This window comes from Triturus cristatus, chromosome 12 (assembly GCF_964204655.1).
Source record: "Triturus cristatus chromosome 12, aTriCri1.1, whole genome shotgun sequence".
In the NCBI taxonomy this organism is placed as follows: Eukaryota; Metazoa; Chordata; class Amphibia; order Caudata; family Salamandridae; genus Triturus; species Triturus cristatus.
Genome location: NC_140595.1, coordinates 474032801 through 474051019, shown reverse-complemented (window position 1 = coordinate 474051019; position 18219 = coordinate 474032801). Strand labels below are relative to the sequence as shown.

Below are 18219 nucleotides of genomic sequence, written 5' to 3'. Positions count from 1 at the left end.
CGAAAGTTAATTGCCCCAGGTTTTAGGAGAAAATATGCAACTTTAAGATGCCTCTTATTAATAATACTATATTTTTCAACTGTGAGTCACTTTTTATATATTCTTCTTGCACTGATGTCCTTGGAATAAGGCTGCTAAACCTATCTGGATTTATTTTTGCACCTGTTGGTAGTGACACGTATAAGGAATTGCTATTTATCTAACTTCTATGGAAACAAATCTGCTGTGTATTACATTGTAACAAATGGGTTGAAATGGCAACAAAAATATATATTTTAAAAAAAAAAGACTGATTGACCTTTACCATCTCGTATCTAGCAAACAGGACATGCAAACTTCGACACTGCTACCGTTTTCAGTACACACATGCGCAGTTGATATTTTTTGTTACTTCAGTAGTTTAATTCCAGAGGTATCTCATACATGATGGAGGCTGTTGGGTTGGAAGCCTCCGCCGCATAGTTAACGGTTGTGTTTCCCTGCCCTGTGTACCTGAGGAGTGTGAAACTAGTATCCTGACTTTTATTTTAGTCCTGTCATCATGTTAATATAGTGTGTGCTTAGAGGCATAAGATTTTTCCCGGTAATACAAGCTCCTGAATTTGTTCCTTGATCTGGAGGTTTGCATAAAGCATACCTTCATAGTGGGCACTGGACTACTGTCTAGGCCCTGGGTGCACCACGTAAAGGCCCACATTACACATGTGTTGGAATAGGTTGGGTATTTACCTCACGTGATAAATACCATTACCCCAGGGTGAGGTACTTACCATGTGTGGTAAATATCTCCTATTCTGAGTTTTCAACAGGAAAATGAGGCATGACAGGCAAAATTGTTATTTGTTTTGCTTTTCTTGCCGGCCTTTCCCCCTGATAAATTTCGGCAGTTTTGACCTGCTGGAATTTATCAAGGGAAAACTGCAATGTTGTGATAATTATCACACAACTTGTAATTCCAATACATGTGCAAACACATGCTTGCATTGGGATCGCAATTTAGCCCTGAACTTGTAATGTGGGCCAAAGTGTTAATAAAAGCATACTGTGGTATTTACAGCTATAGTGTGACCTGACTCCTCGGTATTAAGGAGAAACAAGTCTACCAGCTCCTCACATGTAAAGTTCCACTCTTACATGAAACCCAGAACCTTGCGCTGACATCTTGTGTGCATGTTAAGTGCATGTAGGTGTAGTGAGTGTGTAGCACATGTATGGTAATAGATCTCTGTGCTATCTGAGTCTTGAATACTGAGGCATGAGATATCGATTTTGGAAGCCCCTAGTTTATCATAAAAGTATACAAAAAAGTGTTGAATGGAATGCTTGCATTAGTGCCAGTCACTGGTAATTAATCAGGCTGCATCCCAATACATCGTTATTTTGCACACAATGCCAACTCACCTGTCCTGGGTTGCTTGTGTTCCAGTTCAGGAAAGACCTGCCCTGGCAGTACCGGCTGGACTGTTTCCATTGGAGGAGGGTCAAGACTGATCTGCACATAACTGGGTCCAAACTGAGGTGCATGGTATACAAAATAACAATGGACTGGGATGCGACCCTGAGTATTTACCAGTGGCAGAGATTAATTCAACCAATTCATCCATCACTTTTTTTGTATACTTTAGTGGGTCGACCTAAGTGGGAAGGGTATTCCAAGAAGTGGGTCCCGTGCACACTAAGTTACTGAAACCAAACTATACCTGGCTGATGAACCCAAACGTGGGCAAAACCAGTCCTGGGTTGCTTGTGTTCCGGTTCAGGGAGGACCTGGCCTGGCAGTTTGGGCTGGGAAGTTTCATTTGGAGCAGGGTCAAGACTGATTTACATATGGCAGGGTCCAAACTGAGGTGGCATGGTATGCAAATTAACAATGGACTAGGATGCGGCCCAAATAATGACTAGTGGCTGAGATTAATTCAAGCAATCAATCCATCACTATTTTTGTATACTTTAGTGTGTCACTCTAAGTGGGGTGGGTATACTCAGACGTGGGTCCCGTACACACTGTGCCTCAAACTAAGCTATACCTAGCTGATGAGCCCTAACTAGGGTGAAACTGGACCTAGTTTACTTGTGTACTGGTTCAGGGAAGACGTGGCCTGGCAGTTCGGGCTTAATTGTTCCCATAGGAGCAGGATCAAGACTGATTTGCATATGGCCGAGTCCAGACTGAGGTGGCATGCTGCGCAATATATTGATGGACTAGGATGCTGCCCACGTTTTGTGTGCTTTAGTGTGTTTACCTTGTTATTCCATGGCACAAGATGGAGAGTGAGGATAACTTCCAACAGACAGTGAAAGTGTAGTGCCTGCATTCTTGTAGCTGTAAGGTGGAGACCCAGACACTGTAGTGTGGGAGGATGGAGACAGAGCTACATTTAGAAATTCAGTGAGGTCCTTGCTAGCAAAGAGCTTGTGATTCCTTCTTCCTGAGCTTTGCCATTTGGTAGGTGTTAAGACTGAGGGGTGGCACTGCAGTTTCTGGTGAGGAAGTTTCTAGGTAGGGCCTACCTTTTTGTTTGTCTACCTACTGCTTCAGGAAGGCTGATAACAGCCAACTGTACCGATCTCAATCTTCATTATGCCTTAGTTTTGGATGCTCCGGGATGGAACCAGTCCCGCTGCTATTTGCTGTGAGAGCTGTCCCCTTGCACAAATGCTGTTCATAGGGAGCAGCCTGAGAAGGAGCATTTGAAAGAGAATCAACCCAAACTGGTTCTGAAACCTCAGATAGTGGATTCATTGCATAATGTTTATTATGGTGGGATGCGGAACACCTCACTTTATTCACTCCCAAGTTGTTCTTGATCAAGTAAATAGTGCTCCGCAGAATACTCGAAGAGATTGTGCAACCAGGTCTTGTGCCTGCCTGACAACCAGTCTACTAAAGGTGAGGGGACATCAGCTGAACTTTGCACCTTCAGTAGGAGGAGTTGAGGGTCTACCTAATGTGCCTATTAGCCTGCCTGCTGAGAGAGGGGAAAAGTGTACTTAGCCCTGCAGGACGAGAAACTGTCTAGGAGGAGATGCCCAGTGTGTTCCTGGTGTGAAGAGTACTTGGAGAAAGCTGACTGGCTCAGAGAGCGAAGCGAGGAGTGACCTGTATTGACAAAAGGTTCACACCCTGGTTGCTCTGCGCTGTTTCCATTTGAGCTGAGCAAGACTTTACCAGAAAACGTATCCTGTGATGCACAGCAGTTTGACATAGGCTTAAGATACAGATGCTACTCTGTCATCTCTGTGAGTGACAGCCATGTATCTGCTAAAGCCGGAAGCCCCGAGCAGCCCAGAGACCACAACTCCCAGAAAGACACCAGCTTTGTCTTGGAGGGTGCAATTACCACACAAGAACACCTTTATGCAGCCAGCTTCATGTTTGGTCGCCGCTCAATATGAGTCCTCTCGCACAGATCTGCTGATCGAGGCTGTCAGTGCGGCTCCCGCGGCAAAAAAGCCTCTTGTGTCAGGGCAGCAGCCTAAACCGTACCTGTGACAAAGGTTGAACTTCTACAGTAACCAGCGGGTAAAATTTGAGGATTAACCTGCACTGGGGACAACATCCGAAACGCATGCAATCAACTATGCCGCACACGCTACGACTTTTTGCCAAAGTGATAGAGACATTAAACAGAATTGCGTATTTTGACATCTTAGAGTATTTGACCTATCTGCACCTAATCCACCCTAAACCCCTAGTGTGTAGGGGACTGCAGATACAGGATCTCAGTCATAGCTGGGGTATTCGGGGAGGGAGAATACCAGTAAGATGGGAGTAGTACCTCCGTGTTTTACACAACTTAGATGGCAACCCTGTATGTCAGTTCTATTGAATTATGTAGTATTTAGTTCAGCTGTCTGTTTCCAATACTTTCTTTTTACATAAAAAGTAAGCACTAGGCGGAACAATACATTATTGTGTCTGCTGGTTGATTATTGAGCTCTGCGCTGTGGCTCCCTGGTAAGTTGATGACTGCTCGCCCTAGCTACCCTGAGAGACAAGTGTTCAAAGGGTTTTTCTGGGCCCAGTTTGGAGAGCTGTAGCCATACGCCCTAGGGCACCACTGGCAGTGACCGCACCCACTATGGTTGGCGGGCAGTAGCACCTGTTTGACCTGTGGCTCCCACATGGGGTCTGACGGCCTTTTAAGATTGGCTATTTGTAGAAAAAATAGGATTGGCCTCTTATGGTGCAAAGGACTGGCGAGTTCATCATTAGGTTGTTTGGGGTTGATTTGTTTTAAGTTTAATGTTGGCGTATAGTTTGCTCATGGTGAGCATAGTGTTGCAGCACATCTGAATAAGCTCATACGAAGAATACATACATTTAATTCTGAGTACCACTCCCACATAAGTGACATATCCTATGTTATGCTGCATTCCCATACCGTGCGCCTCAATCTGCCAGTAAAGGCAAACCCTGGATTTAAAATTCAAATAAAACAGACGTACCTCTGCCTTCAGGGGTGCTTTCACAAAAATCGAGTTTACAGCTCCAGGATTTATTTTTAAGCTGTGAGCCATATCAGACTGATGAGTTGAGGTTCTCACTCTCGCCTTTTAGAGACTAAAGAGGAGCACTCATTTACTCAAATTTGACTCAAATTCATTTTGCAAAGCTGATTTTAGATGGTAATTGTCTAAAAAGTCATTGCTAATACTGACAAACGTGCAAGTTTGCTTGTGTTTTAGAATGCTCAGTCAGACCTGCCACCAGGAGCGGTTTTTCTGAGCATGGCGTTTTCACCATGTTGGTATAATTTCCATGTCTCGATACTTATTTCCCTTGTAGTTGTAAAGCATAGAATGTTTTTTTACATGTAACCAAAAATAATATTGCGCTGAAAACAAGTTGACCTAGAAAGAGCATGGTACAAAGTATTTGAGAAGTAAAAACGGAACTAAACTCATTGAAAATATTTGTTCTAGATTTTAGTTTTAAATATGAATAGTAAGGCAAATGGTTTGCTGCAATGGCCTTCTCTGAAAGTTAGGAGGATTATACTCAACTATAACAGGCGCTTATTGGACACCACTGTATTATGGTAACCCGTTTAGGTGCCCCACACCTGCACCAGCTTTTCTTAAGCATCCTAGGGGTAAGACATCTATTGTAGGTTTTGGGGCACACATGCAAGTGCCTGCAGCGATACTGTGCCATGGATAGATGGCTGGCCACTCAGATGGAGCTTACTTGATTTTAGGTGGAATGGGGCGGGGGGGGGAGGAGGGCATTAAGAGGTTCATGGTGTGGAACCCTGGTCATCATTGCTTCTCCTTGGAAGCACGGCTGATGAAATACAGACATTTACTGCGAACATATAAAGTATGTTAGGCTGGCCGATGGGACACTGTATATGGCAAACATTCATCTTGTGGAGGTTATTATGTATATGTTCTGGAATCACTCTAGGCCATTTCATTGGCTAGAATGGTTGGCTCAGATTCAGCTATCTGCATTGAAGCTCGCGCAGACTTACACGTTTGGATTGCTTGGCTCACAACCCGAAGTATGCGTCATTGTTTTTAATTTCTCCAATAATGCCCCTTTGACGCTTTGTTTGTTTTAATTTCTTCCAGGGCTGTAACCCCCTTGCCAAGACCGGCCGCAGCAAGCTGCAGAATGAAAGGGCCGTGCTGAACCAACAGATCATGAAGGCCATGCGCATGAGAGCCGGGGCCGAAAACCTGCTGCGGTATGTTCCCACCCTCGCTGCTCTATTCAGTGTCAGCAGCAAAAGGCTCCCTTTGTTCTCCACCCCTGATGTGCCTTGGTTCCCAGCCCAGCCTCGGAGCCGCGTCCAGGGCTCCCTGAATGAACTGTATACAGGATCCGGCCCCAGCCCCTCCCCCGCTGTTGATCCAAAGTCATCTGTCATTTTTACATCAAGCTCTTTTATAAAGTTTTATTAAGTATGCAGATATGGCGCCCAGTGCTTTCAGGTAGACTTGTGTGGGCCGACTTGTATGGAGTCTGGACGGAATCCCTTTCTAACTCTGGGTGAAACCGAAGCCAGCCACCTTTGTGTGATGTTTCTCATTCAGTGTGTGTCATTTAGTAGTTTTCCTTCCCTCTTTGTACCTGGCAGGGCTCTGTTACTTGTCCTTTGTTTGTGTCAGTGTATCGTTTCATTACAGGTTGTTCTTGCTGCTGTGTCTCCCGTGGCCTGATACCCTGGCACCTTGCAGTGCCCCAGTGGGCACTTACTCTAGTCTGTTAGTTTACCAGTTTATCAAGTTAGTCATCAGGCCCTGTCTGCCGTTCACCGTGATACCTTTGAAGGGTTCCCTGCCCGGGTGCCATGGCTCCCACCCTTGGGACTGAGATACCTGAACCTCCTTCATCGGCTGACTGCCGGTGCTCGCACGATCACACGGTTGCTCTTTCCTCCATGTCCCCATTTTCTGCAGCAGATGCTCTCGTGAGCGCTATTATGTAAATACAGGCGCTCAAAGTAGATTATGCCAGAAGGATGACTCAGTGAGATGAATGCTCGCTGTTCGTCAAGCACTGATCTCCAATCCCGGCAACGCCGACTGAGTCTCCCATCTTTCACTTAAGTGGTAAGTTGAGGGCAAATGAACTGGGAAATAGGAATAGCAGCGGAGGTACTGACCATTTCGCTGTTTAAACATTCACCAAAAGCATTTGAAAACGTGTTAGGGGTGTGCAGAAAATGGAGGAAGCTGGTTTGGTGATTGTTACAGAGAAGCTTGTTTTGCCTCGTGCTCCTTGGCCCAGATGTTTAGCTCAAGCCAGGCCTGGGGTTTCATTGGTTTGTGCACCTATCCGATCATTGATGGTCTGAATCACCTGTCAGCACATACAGTAAAAATAAACCCGTAAAATGAAATGCGAACGCAGTCCAGCCATGGAACTGTCATTCCTCATGGTATGAGTCTGGAGGCAAAGGCGTTGATGTGTGACCTACGGCCAGGGGCAGAACCTCTGGGCTTTCATTGCACATCTGCCTTTAAAGCACTGTCTCCCTTCACCACTGGAGTAGAAAGATGAGGGGGAGTTGAGTGAAAGGGGGTCATTTGGGGTTCTGGTCAACTCGATTCCGAGTCCAGCAGTGTTCCAGTTTGGACATTGTGCTACCTGCGCAGGAGGGACCTGTGATCCGCCCATGGAAGCGCGTGTTGATGCCCACAGATGCCACACTTTTGCCAGAACTAGAGGTCACCAGCGTGTCACCGTCCCTGGCATTGCCACACCCCGAGGCCCTGGATCATTTCTAAGGTGTGTCAGAATTGGAGGCGGTCTCCCACCCTCCATATCAATCCCTTGATGTGCAATATGCATTTACGATGGCAACTGAGAGAAAGGCGGGCCAGGTGCACGTGATCTCCTTATGCCCTCGGGTTCCGCCAGACAGCTGAGCACACCAAGACTGAACCAGGCATGTTTATCTGTTCAGACCACAGGTTATCCTAAGCAGCCATATATAGGGCTGCATGGTGCCAGCCAGAACACTTATGCAATGGTTGACCGCAGATTCTGGGGCGCATCCCAAAAATAGCAACTGGACTTTCACATGCCAGTTCGCAGCACATTCACTCCCTCCTCAAGATGGCACGCAGACTGTGGCGCTGGATCCAGGTGAGCTCTCGATTGCGGCACAGGCGATTCATGGGGAGTGGGCACAGGCTTGATGGTGGTAGCAGCACCTGACTGAAGAGGTATGCAGCACAGGGCCCAGTAAGCCTTCCCATCTAAGATGGGTAACCGTTGCTGCAGCATAAAACTGCGCCATCGAATCACAGATGCCAGCAAGAATCCCAGACATGGGTGGCGCAGTTTCATTTAAATAAGCTTGAGGGACAAAGGATGGGAGAGGCACTATAGGGAAAACAATTTAATCTTGAGGAGCAGAGACCATTGACAGACCGAGAAGCGTCTGCACTCTATGGGGGCAGAAAAATGCATACATAAGTAAAACATGAGAATCACACTTGAAAGTGGTGTTTCTGTACTCAGAATATTCGTACAATCATAGCACAGATTGGGTGACACTTGGAGAAAGCCATTTGAGTCAGTAAACACACTCGTAGGTGCAGTACAGAATGACCTCACTGTTTGCCTTGACCCTAGAACGTGGATTTATCAAAATGTTACAAAAAAAAGAAAAAAGGTGCCAGCCACCCAAGTAACCACCAATTGGATAGGAGGTTTGAAGCTATCCACTTTAATTATAAGCAAATGCAAGATTAATTGTTTTTTTCTGAGTGAAAATATGAGTGGAGGGTGGAGTTTGCACTGTGGTACCACCCACTTAAAAGAAACAAGCATTGGCCAACCATTTAATCTTGCTTTGTCAAAGTATGTTTGATGCCGACACTGGCTTACCAGTGGGGTGTATGGCCATTTTGGAATGTTATGTGATGTACTTCAAACAGGGCTACCGGCAGTGGCGGGGTGAATGGTCCGTAGTGAGGATGACTTGGAAGGTCAGAAGAGAGAGAGACAGTGGATGGAGGAGAGAGAGAGAGACATCTTGGACATCAGCAGACGTCAGTGTCGGCAGAATAGAAAGGGTGGTGGAGGGAGATGCGAGAAATCGATTTGGAGCAATATTGATTCTGTGTGGGGATTTGTAACAGAGAATGATTGGGGAGGTGGAGGCTGAATAGAGGGAGAGGAGAAGATAAAGAGAAAGATACACACTTGACACATGAAGAGAAAGAGGAGCGAACAGGATATGCTCCCCTTCGAGTGCTAAAGCTCAAATGCCACATAGCATACATAAATGAACACAGTGTTCCATGAAGTCAGTAAAAGATGGATACATAAAACTAGTTGAATATCAGAGTGAAACCGAAATTCCTCAAGTGCCGTACAATCTCAATAAAGAGGAAAGCCATTGAATCAGCTGGGAATTCAAGTAAAGAAGAAAGCCATCCAATAATGAATAATGGGCAGACCCACAGCCAAATTCAGCTATATGTTGAAGTATTGGCTACAGCACCCCCCCCCCCCCCTTAAAAAACAGAAAGAGACGACACATAACGTGACAAATGACAAGTGGATCATTTCATAAACCTGCTGCTGATTTCTTTTAATCTTGTCAACTGTTTGGTCTGAGTGAGGTGCATCTACACCTTCCATCACAACATGTATTTAAATCTATTCCCATGTTATGAGATGTGTTTACGAAAGCAGAGTTTTGTGGCTAAAGTACAACTAGCTGTTTCTGAACAGAAGTGCCTTAATATTGTGGAATATATTGCTTCCAGAACTGTGGCGCAATAGCTGTGAGAGGTTTGCCAGTGACTGTGGATTGTGTGGTCTGTTCGGGAATATTTTCTTCCGACAAGGCTGTGTTATGAGACACGATCAGTCAAGCTTCAGAACCTAGCCAACCCGTTTTTTTAAACTGTAGAAATTTAGTAACATTAAGTTGATTACGTTTCAACCTCTGCACATACTCCTTTTCGTTTAATGTTATTGTAGAAAGATACATATGGAGAGTAGTGGGAATAGTTTCTGTGGCTCATGCTTTCCCACGACTCTTCCTTTTTCAATTCTGTGACTTTTACAAAAAAAAATCCCATGCCAAAATCTTAGCCTTACTGATCACACCACATGAGATCGCTTCTGCAGTGAGCTCTCTAATTGCCTTATCACCTAACTCGGTGAGATGGCACTAGATATCTTTTTGCTTTGTCCGGTAAGCACGTGCCGTGCTGAAGCTGGCTGGTGGATGAAGGAAGTAAGACACTTGGGACAAGGGTAGAGTAGTCAAACGGGGCCAGAACGTCTTTCACGAGCCCAAGTCTCTGTGACACCATTTCAACCTCAGACTTGTTCTGTGAGTTTACATCTCCTGGATATATATTCTGCCGCATTATAGTGAAAAAGGGGCTCAGTCCTGGTCACTTCTTGCCTGAAAGGGACATAAAGATGTCATAGTGATTTGGGAGATGCCACAGGCTGTAACTTTGGCTTATTCAAGAATTGTTGGTAACCCGACTTTGTTTCCTGTTTGACCACTGTACTCTTGTCCCAAATCGCCTACCGGCCAGCAGTCTCCATAATACTTCTGTTGCTTTGATATAAAAATCAACAAATTAGTGATATTGTGTGACGTTGTGCACTATTATTTTATTTTTCACTTTTTGTACTGTGTTTAAGTTAAATGTTGTAAAGTTTCATTTTTCAAAGCTACGAAACCTCTGTTTTCTAAACGGGTGTCAGCAATTACCTGACGCATTAATTGGCTGTGTGGCCTGTATTTTGGTTCAGTGATGAGACTTTTCCAGTTTAGTGGTGGAACATTCAGAAGCCAAGGGTCTGTAACCTATTGTGCTAATTGCCCCAGTCTTTCCACCCCTCCACCATCGATGTCTTCTGAAAAGTGTCTTTAGGTCCAACAAACCCCTTAAGTCCCTTTGGCTAAATCAGCAGAGGAGTGTGGCTTGGAACCCACACACCATACCAAAGGTTCTGATAGTGTGTGTGTGTTTTTTACCCACTGAACAACTTACATTAAAGTTTGCCAGGCAGGCAGACCAATATGGCGGTATCCAATTGCTAGATTTTTTTATTATCTGTAGCCATAAAATTACGTCCATGGACCAAACTATTTCACCAGAAGCCTGAGCCCATTTCATGTTCATGAATTTGTGTTACATTATTTTAATATTTTAATCCCTACAGAAACACAAGCAATTTGTTCTGGATAACATGGATCAAGCCTTCCATTGAGGTCAACATGTCATTTGGACATGGTAAACACCTAATTGTAATGCACAAAAGGCGTGGTATTGAGTTGCAATGGATTGTTTGTGGTCCAGTTTTTAATATGCATGCTTTCTTCTGTGTTACTTTGCAGTGATGTTTTAGTTTGGCTTGCCCCTTGCATTCTGAGGTTGTGTGGGGAAAAGTTATAGGAGTTTGCATGGGCTATAGCTTTCTCCCACCTATTTATCTGATTCAAATGAGCAGATATAGTTCAGTGGGCTGTGAGAGCTGACTTCCAGTTCAGCAGTGCAGTGTTGACATCATGGTTGCAGGCACATGTGGTTCATGGCTACATTTTCAATGTTTATTCAGGAACATTGAGTAGCTTTTAATATTGCACACTGACCTGTGATTCCACGATCGATTTGCCTCATAAGAAACTGCAGTGTTTCTACGCGTTCCATAAAAAACAAAAAACGGGGGCTTATTTACAAGCCCATTGCGCCACTGGTGCATCATTTTTTTGAGTTAAGACCCATATCTGATGGACGGAATGCGGAACAAATCAAACATTCACCCCCAGTCACAGATCTGGGTTTAATCCATAGTTTTTTGCTCAACACGCTACCCTAGTTTGGACCCAACCTATGCATATCAGTCTTGACCCTGCTCCCTATGGGAACAGTCCAGTCCGAGCTGCCAGGCCAGGTCCTCCCTAGACCTGAAACACGCATCCTGGGGCCGATTTCAGGGTATCACCCCATATCAGACAGGCTAGCTTTAATCTAGTGGCACATTGAGCACGGGGCCCACGTCTTGGCATACCCTTTCCACTTAGGACGGCAAAAGCAAAAAGAACAGATGATTGATGGTAGCACAGGCGTGGTGAAGTGTTCATTGGGCCTGCTGTTTACCGTTTGTGGTAAACTCTGCAAACTATCTAATTCTTCTATTGATAAGCGCTGTTGTAACTTCTATCAAATGAATTAATCTTAGAGTTCTGCATCAAAACGTAGAGCTAATGTTTGAGCGCTGAGAGATCCACTCAGGTGCCTGCCTGTTATTTGCAGCATAGCTGTTGAGATCGGTAGGTGCTGAATAATCAAAGGCAGCACAAAACAGCTATGGCAACACCCTCTTGATTTAGAAAAGCGTTTAGCACTCTCCCTTGAACTCATTTTAATTTTGCTGTTGCTAGGATCTGCAGTAAGGGAATTACAGACTGTTGTATAGCAATAGCCTTATTAAATTGTTGTGATGCCTTTAATTAGTGCAGCATAAGCCATTTCCCAACCTGGGCCTGAATCATATATCGGGCACCCTGGTCTTGTTTGTGCTACAGCACACTTTTATTTAGGTATGCCGATTAGACTGGACAGTGCACCCGAATAAAAAAAAAAAAAAAAGTTATACATGTCGTCCTCATCTCAGGCACAAACTGATGACAGTTGGCGATTCTGCTCAGGAGAGAGCATTAGTGAAAGTGAAGGCCTCTTCGTCTTTCACTGGAGGCTCACCAGCTGCTGTAAGAGTTCTCTCTGACTCCATATCACCACCCCTTGGGGTGCCCTGGGGGGACACACTGATGGTGCTCCACCTTTATACATTGCACAGTCAATGAATCTTCCGACAGGTTCTTTGTTTCTGCATCTACGTCAGTAATACGGCACAGGCACAAAGGCAGTGTATCCCCTCATTTGTTTCTCGCAGCTCGTATAAACATAGGGGCAGACCATTTGAGCTGATATTTGTTTTAACAAAAGGTTCCACCCGGTCTTAGGATCAAAGTAGAGGATTTATTTTCTGCTGTGGCGAATCGGCTTACTGTGGAAAGATAAACAGAAATCACTAGATATAGTTTTATTTGAAATGATGCTTCTTGTCTCCTCTGTTTTGGCCCCCTCCAGTAAGAAATGGCCCCATCGTCTCCCACAAATATCCATCCCTAGCCCTTGCCGGTATAGAGGTTCCAGGCATATGAGTCCTGTGGGAGTGGCGTAGCAAGGCTGCTGTGCTTCCTAACGCAAGTAAGGAATATGGCCATCTACCTCGAAGTAGAGTCATAGAAGACAGTCATACGTGGGGTGCAGTGTGTCCCTCACAATCCTAGCTCCTGTTGCCAGTGCACCTGCTGGTGGATAAATGGACGAATTTTCTCTCAGATTCTAACACTCTGACATTTCTGACAAGCTCAGCATTTACAACAAACATACTTATGTTTCGTGAGTATTCTTTCTTAAATTCCATTATTGGTGTCTTTGTCTTTCTCAGACTAGCCTTATCACATTTTGTGATCAGAGCCTCACCCTGCTGGCAAACTTCGGCATTCTGGAGCTTTGTTTGCTCTACTGGGTGAGGGTGTGCTAACCACTCAGTACACAGCACTGGAGGCTCCAAGGCCCACTTTCACCTGGCCACTCCCTCGGCGAAACTGAAAAGTACAGAGGATTTCCTAAATTAAAATTCCTGTGTCAGGAACATTCTTCTAACAAGAACACATTGACATGGTTTCTAAAAGTTTATGCCAATGAAAGTAATGCCCCACACGTTAAGAACACCTTGGTTAGAAGAAAGTGTTCTCCTTGGCACCTTTGCCACAAAAAACAAAAACACTTCCCTGCAACGTGCTGAAAACATTTCACACGACGTACATATCTGTTAAGATTCCTCTTATTTCTGTTGTTAACAGCTCACACATTACAAAGGCAAATAATGACATAAAGTAGTCAATAGGCATATACTCTGCGCCATTCTACTTATATTAGGATTCTGTTAACAAATGTACACTAGTAACATTTACCTTTTGTAACGTCCTGGCTGTTTAGTTTGTGTAGGGCGGAATAGGTTTTTACCTCCAGCGGGGCGTTGGTTGTTTGCTTTGCTCATGCATGAGCTGGCTTGTCTGGAAGAAAGCCCATTCTGATGGTGTTCTCACTGCGGCAAGCATCGGACGAATAGGGCTTATGCATGGAAGATAATTTTAGCATATACACAAAGGACTGTGGCTGGTCGCAGTCAAGCGATAGAGCCTGGAACTCTGTTGAAAGGCACATGAATGAAAAACGCAGCACATTTCCAAAGAAAAGGTTTTGGTGAGGTGCTGTGCATTGAGATACAGGGTCTTGGCCAATACTAGAATTAGAAAAATTGTACTACGGCAACCCATACATTAGGGGTCAAGGTGTGGCAGATAAAAGAGAGTGGAGTCATGAGGGGTGGAACTTGAATAGCAAGTTTGATAGTCAATTTATACATTCATTTAAAAATAGAGGGCCTGATTGCAATCTTGGCGGATGGGATACTAAGTCACAAACGTGACAGATAAACCGTCAACCGTATTACAAGTGCCATAGGATATAATGGAACTTGTAATATGGCGGACGGGATATCCATCATGTTTTTGACTGAGTATCCCATCCGCCAAGATCAGAATCTGGCCCATAATCCGGTGCAAAGAAATTGGCAACAAACAAATGTGGCAGCAAATCTCTTCTAATATACTTAATTTGTCACAAAGAGGCTGCATACTAAAGTCTGTAGTAGGAGTAAGACACCGGCTGCAGAGATCTTTGTTCCCAGCAATTTTGAGGGGATTATAATAACTATAAGATAACTCTGGTGGTTTATGTAGTTTTGACTCATAAAATAGCATAGAGGGTTGAAGTGCCTGCTGCAAAGCGCATTGTGCAACAGGCAGATGACAGATTTGTATTTTATGAAGATAGGTAAGGGGGCTATGTGGAAATGAGCCTTTTAATTAGCACACCTGTGCAGGGGTCACCCTTCTCTGTCCACGGGTCTGTAGAACAACAAAATAGAGATTGGCACTGAAGCTGGAATTCAAATTACAAGTTTATTAATCACTCTTGAGTGGGACTACGTCCACACAGCACTCTTGAGTGCTGCCTGAGGTAGTACATTGAATACACAGACCATGGTGCTTATATACATACTTTTTTGCAGAGTAAGCATGTAGTTACAAATAGAAGGTACAGGCCTACTCAGAAACAATTACAGCCAGACATGGGCAGATGGGTAATCACTTAGTCAGCAAAAGTGGGAGGGGGAGGAGAACTGCTTACAATAGCAGAACATAGTTGACAGTTAAATCTTTAACCAGGTGCATTTTAGCAGCTACAGGCCTTTTCTCAGCACATACATTGCTTTGGCTCAGTACAGAAGGAGTTAACTAAAGCTGATGACTCAAGCAGACTAGAAGGGCATGCAACAGTGAAGACGGAAGAATTACATAGCTAACAAAATGGATGGCACAACCAGGATGGCTTCAGCTTATGCTAACGGAAATTATTTCAGATTTCCACAGCTACTGCTTTTGCCACAGATTATTTGTTACTTCCAGTTCATGAGTTGCAATCCTTCTAGTATGGCACAGTGATCTGTTTACCAGCATCATGGAGATGCATACAAATTGTAAGTGTTGGGTTTAGATCAATCTGTTATTCTAAGATTGCAAAGAAGGGCTACTCTGTGAATAGAAAAAAAGTCTTCTTAGTACAGGCAACCCCAATCACTGTATTAAGTTTTATGTCCTGAATTTGTGTTTCTCCTGGCCGTTCACTCTTTAAAAATAATGTCTACAAGTATGGGCGATATCTAATTCCTACACCTTATAACCCTCATTGTCTTAAGTAACATTTGCTATCCATTGATTTACACTCTTGTATGATTTATTGTGTCTCTGTGTAAGATGGAAAACGCCATTATATGCTACAGTGGCATGATTTGCGCTACAAAATAATAAAAAAATAAATTTTTAGGTACCATTTAATTCATTACATGTGAAATTACTCCTACATACAGATAAATATTGCATTCTTACAGTGCATGTACATCTCTTACATAAGGGAGGTTAAACAAAGTCAAAAACCTGCCTCCAAGTGATAGTTTCTCTAAAGTACCTTTTAAATCATTACATGTAAAATTACTCATACCTACAGATAAATCTTGCATTCTTGCAGTGCATGTACATCTCTTACATAGGGGAGGTTAAACAAAGTCAAAAACCTGCCTCCAAGTGATAGTTTCCATAAAGTACGTGTGAAGGGATAAGCTGTGTGCCTTTGTTTCCATCCATTGCATTGTCTTCTAGTTGTTTGGCTTCCCATGGATCCCTACATGGATGATACTTGAACAAAAGATGGGCTGATAGCCCTTAAAGTCAAGCGTTTGAGTGTGCCTGGTTGAAAGTAAAACTAAGAAAGCTCCCTTGCTGCCTGCAGGTTGCTGCACCAAACGGAATGCAGACACTGCTCATTTGTGTCTTGGTGTTGAACAATGACACCATGACAAACTCAGAATATTTCCCTGGGTCGGCCAGATCCCGTATCTGGCCCAGAAATAGCTACTGAAACTGGGACCTGGGGCGATCCCTCTACTTTCCAGTACTGGTCTTGACTTCAAGTTTGCTTGACGGGATACTCAACAAACCGAGGCAGACACGTTCCATACGCTATAATGCACCTGTAATACAGCGGACAGGACATCCTTTCTGTCTGCCACAGAGTATACTGTGTACAATACTCCAAAGAAGGCCCATAGTTTTTGATAAAAAAGACACTTTAGAACAGGAAGTTCGAGAACTAGCCCTACAGCCGAATGCTAGGGACAGGGCAGAGAAACTGGTAGGTCATCTGACGCAGCATTTCAGAACTCTTCAGTTGTGGTAAATGAGCTACCATCTTTTTTATTGCTAGGGCACGGGGCCAGCGTGACAAGATTACCTTAAAGACTGAAGGTCTAACGGACCTGTTATGAAATCTCTCAGTGCACAAAGCATGGTGTGCTTTAAAAAAGTCTCTATGAATGGGAAACGGGGAACGTGAAAAGGGAGAGACTGAAAAAAGGAGAGAAGAAAAGTAACGTGAGGTGGGAACTTGGGCAGAAATAAAGGTACACTTTGAAAAATAGAAATTATGTGAATGATGTATGGAGGATCTAGTTGAAAAACGCAAGAGTCTCATTACAAATGGCCTTTAATAATCTCCATTGTTTTCTCATCAAAAGAATTACCATTAGCAAGGGCCCCAGTAATTCTGGGTGTGATGAAGTACCGGAAATGTCATGCTGTTGGAGAATAATATGCAGTATGTGTCGTTTCTGTGCAGATTCGTGCATGTTTCTCCCCAGTGTTTACTCTGAAATTACGACTGCAATTGGTAATCCTGATAAGGCTAGTAGGGCCTGGTGCCAGCCCTATCAGGATTATAAGAGGCAGTCATAATAATAACCAATCAAAAACATCTGCCTTACAGATGCAATGACAGTTCAATATGTACTGAGATAAGTGCTGTTCTAGTGCGGTTAGTTGAAGCTGGGGAGAGTGAGTCCGGCATTAGCTAGAACTGAGAGTTGTTTCCCAAGGATCTGTCTAAATTGTAGCAAATTTTGCCTCCGCCATGCCCCCTAAGCAGACACGTCCATGTTTCCACTGCAACCTTTTCTGTGAAGAACGTCTAGATTTATGCTTACCACCGAACCTCAAACATGTCTCTTATTATAGCCAGGTGTTGAATAACTAAAAACACTTGATATATAATTGTAAAACAATGGGTATATATTCTTTCAGTATCGGGCATATAACCTTATTAAGTAGGATAAATTAATAGCATTTAGCCTACGAAATAGCCAAATCGTGTCTGGCACCTTGCTTGGCACAGAAAGACGTCTGGGCCTACGGCTGTCCAGTCTGTTGGGAAATCTACCAATCCCAGACATTTCTGAACACTGGACACCTGATGATGAATGACATCACCCTTTCTTACCCAGAAGTCCCTGCATGGGTCAAATGTGGGTTATGAATACCGAATTTCCTCACATTTCTGGGACTGAAAGTTCTGGAATTTGTTGATCACTGCAAAACTCCCTCCACCCACTGTTCACACAATTTTACCAACAAAAGCATATGTGTGGGTGGGCCTATTGTATCCGACGGAAACACACCAAATCTGTGACAATGTAAAGTCAATATAGTGTCAATGTGGTCTACTCTTGATAACAATTTTGGCCTACTCCTGTCCTGTGCAGTAGTCCCATCCACACATGTGGGGTACCGTTTTTTATTATAAGGAGAAGTGTGGGAACATTGGATTGTAGAACTTTTGCCCTTTACTTAAAGTTCTGGAGTGTTCAGTGAAAGAAAAGTGAAGACATTGTTTTTTTGTTTGTTCACATTTGCAGAAGAGTCGTGGTAATAAAATGTGTTGTAATTCATGCAAGCCACATCACTGTGTTTCTAACTTTCATAAATGTGTGGCTTGGTAGGTTCTCCGAGTTGCTGTCTGACTCCAGGTCCAAATACTGCTGACTCCTCCCTTCAGTCAAAGCATTCACTTCTCAAATGATAGAAAACCCACAAACTGATAATTCCACGCTCAGAAGATTTGGGTGGAATACAGATGTGTCATGCCTTGGTGGATGTAGTTTTCTGTGTGAGGAAGATTGAAGGAACTACCATAGTTTGGAAAAATAAATCTGACATTTGTCGTAGTCAGTGCAATCTCATTATCAGCCAATAAGAC

At 43.8% G+C, this 18219-nt stretch overlaps 1 protein-coding gene across 1 annotated transcript in view; it reads left to right on the top strand.

Moving 5' to 3' along the window:
• The window catches only part of RHPN2 (rhophilin Rho GTPase binding protein 2), a 211584-nt gene that overhangs the window by 54946 nt on the left and 138419 nt on the right, over positions 1-18219 (top strand). The window contains exon 2 of the mRNA XM_085639656.1: positions 5578-5693. Coding sequence (XP_085495782.1) covers positions 5578-5693 — 116 coding nt within the window. The remainder of the gene's footprint in view (positions 1-5577; positions 5694-18219) is intronic.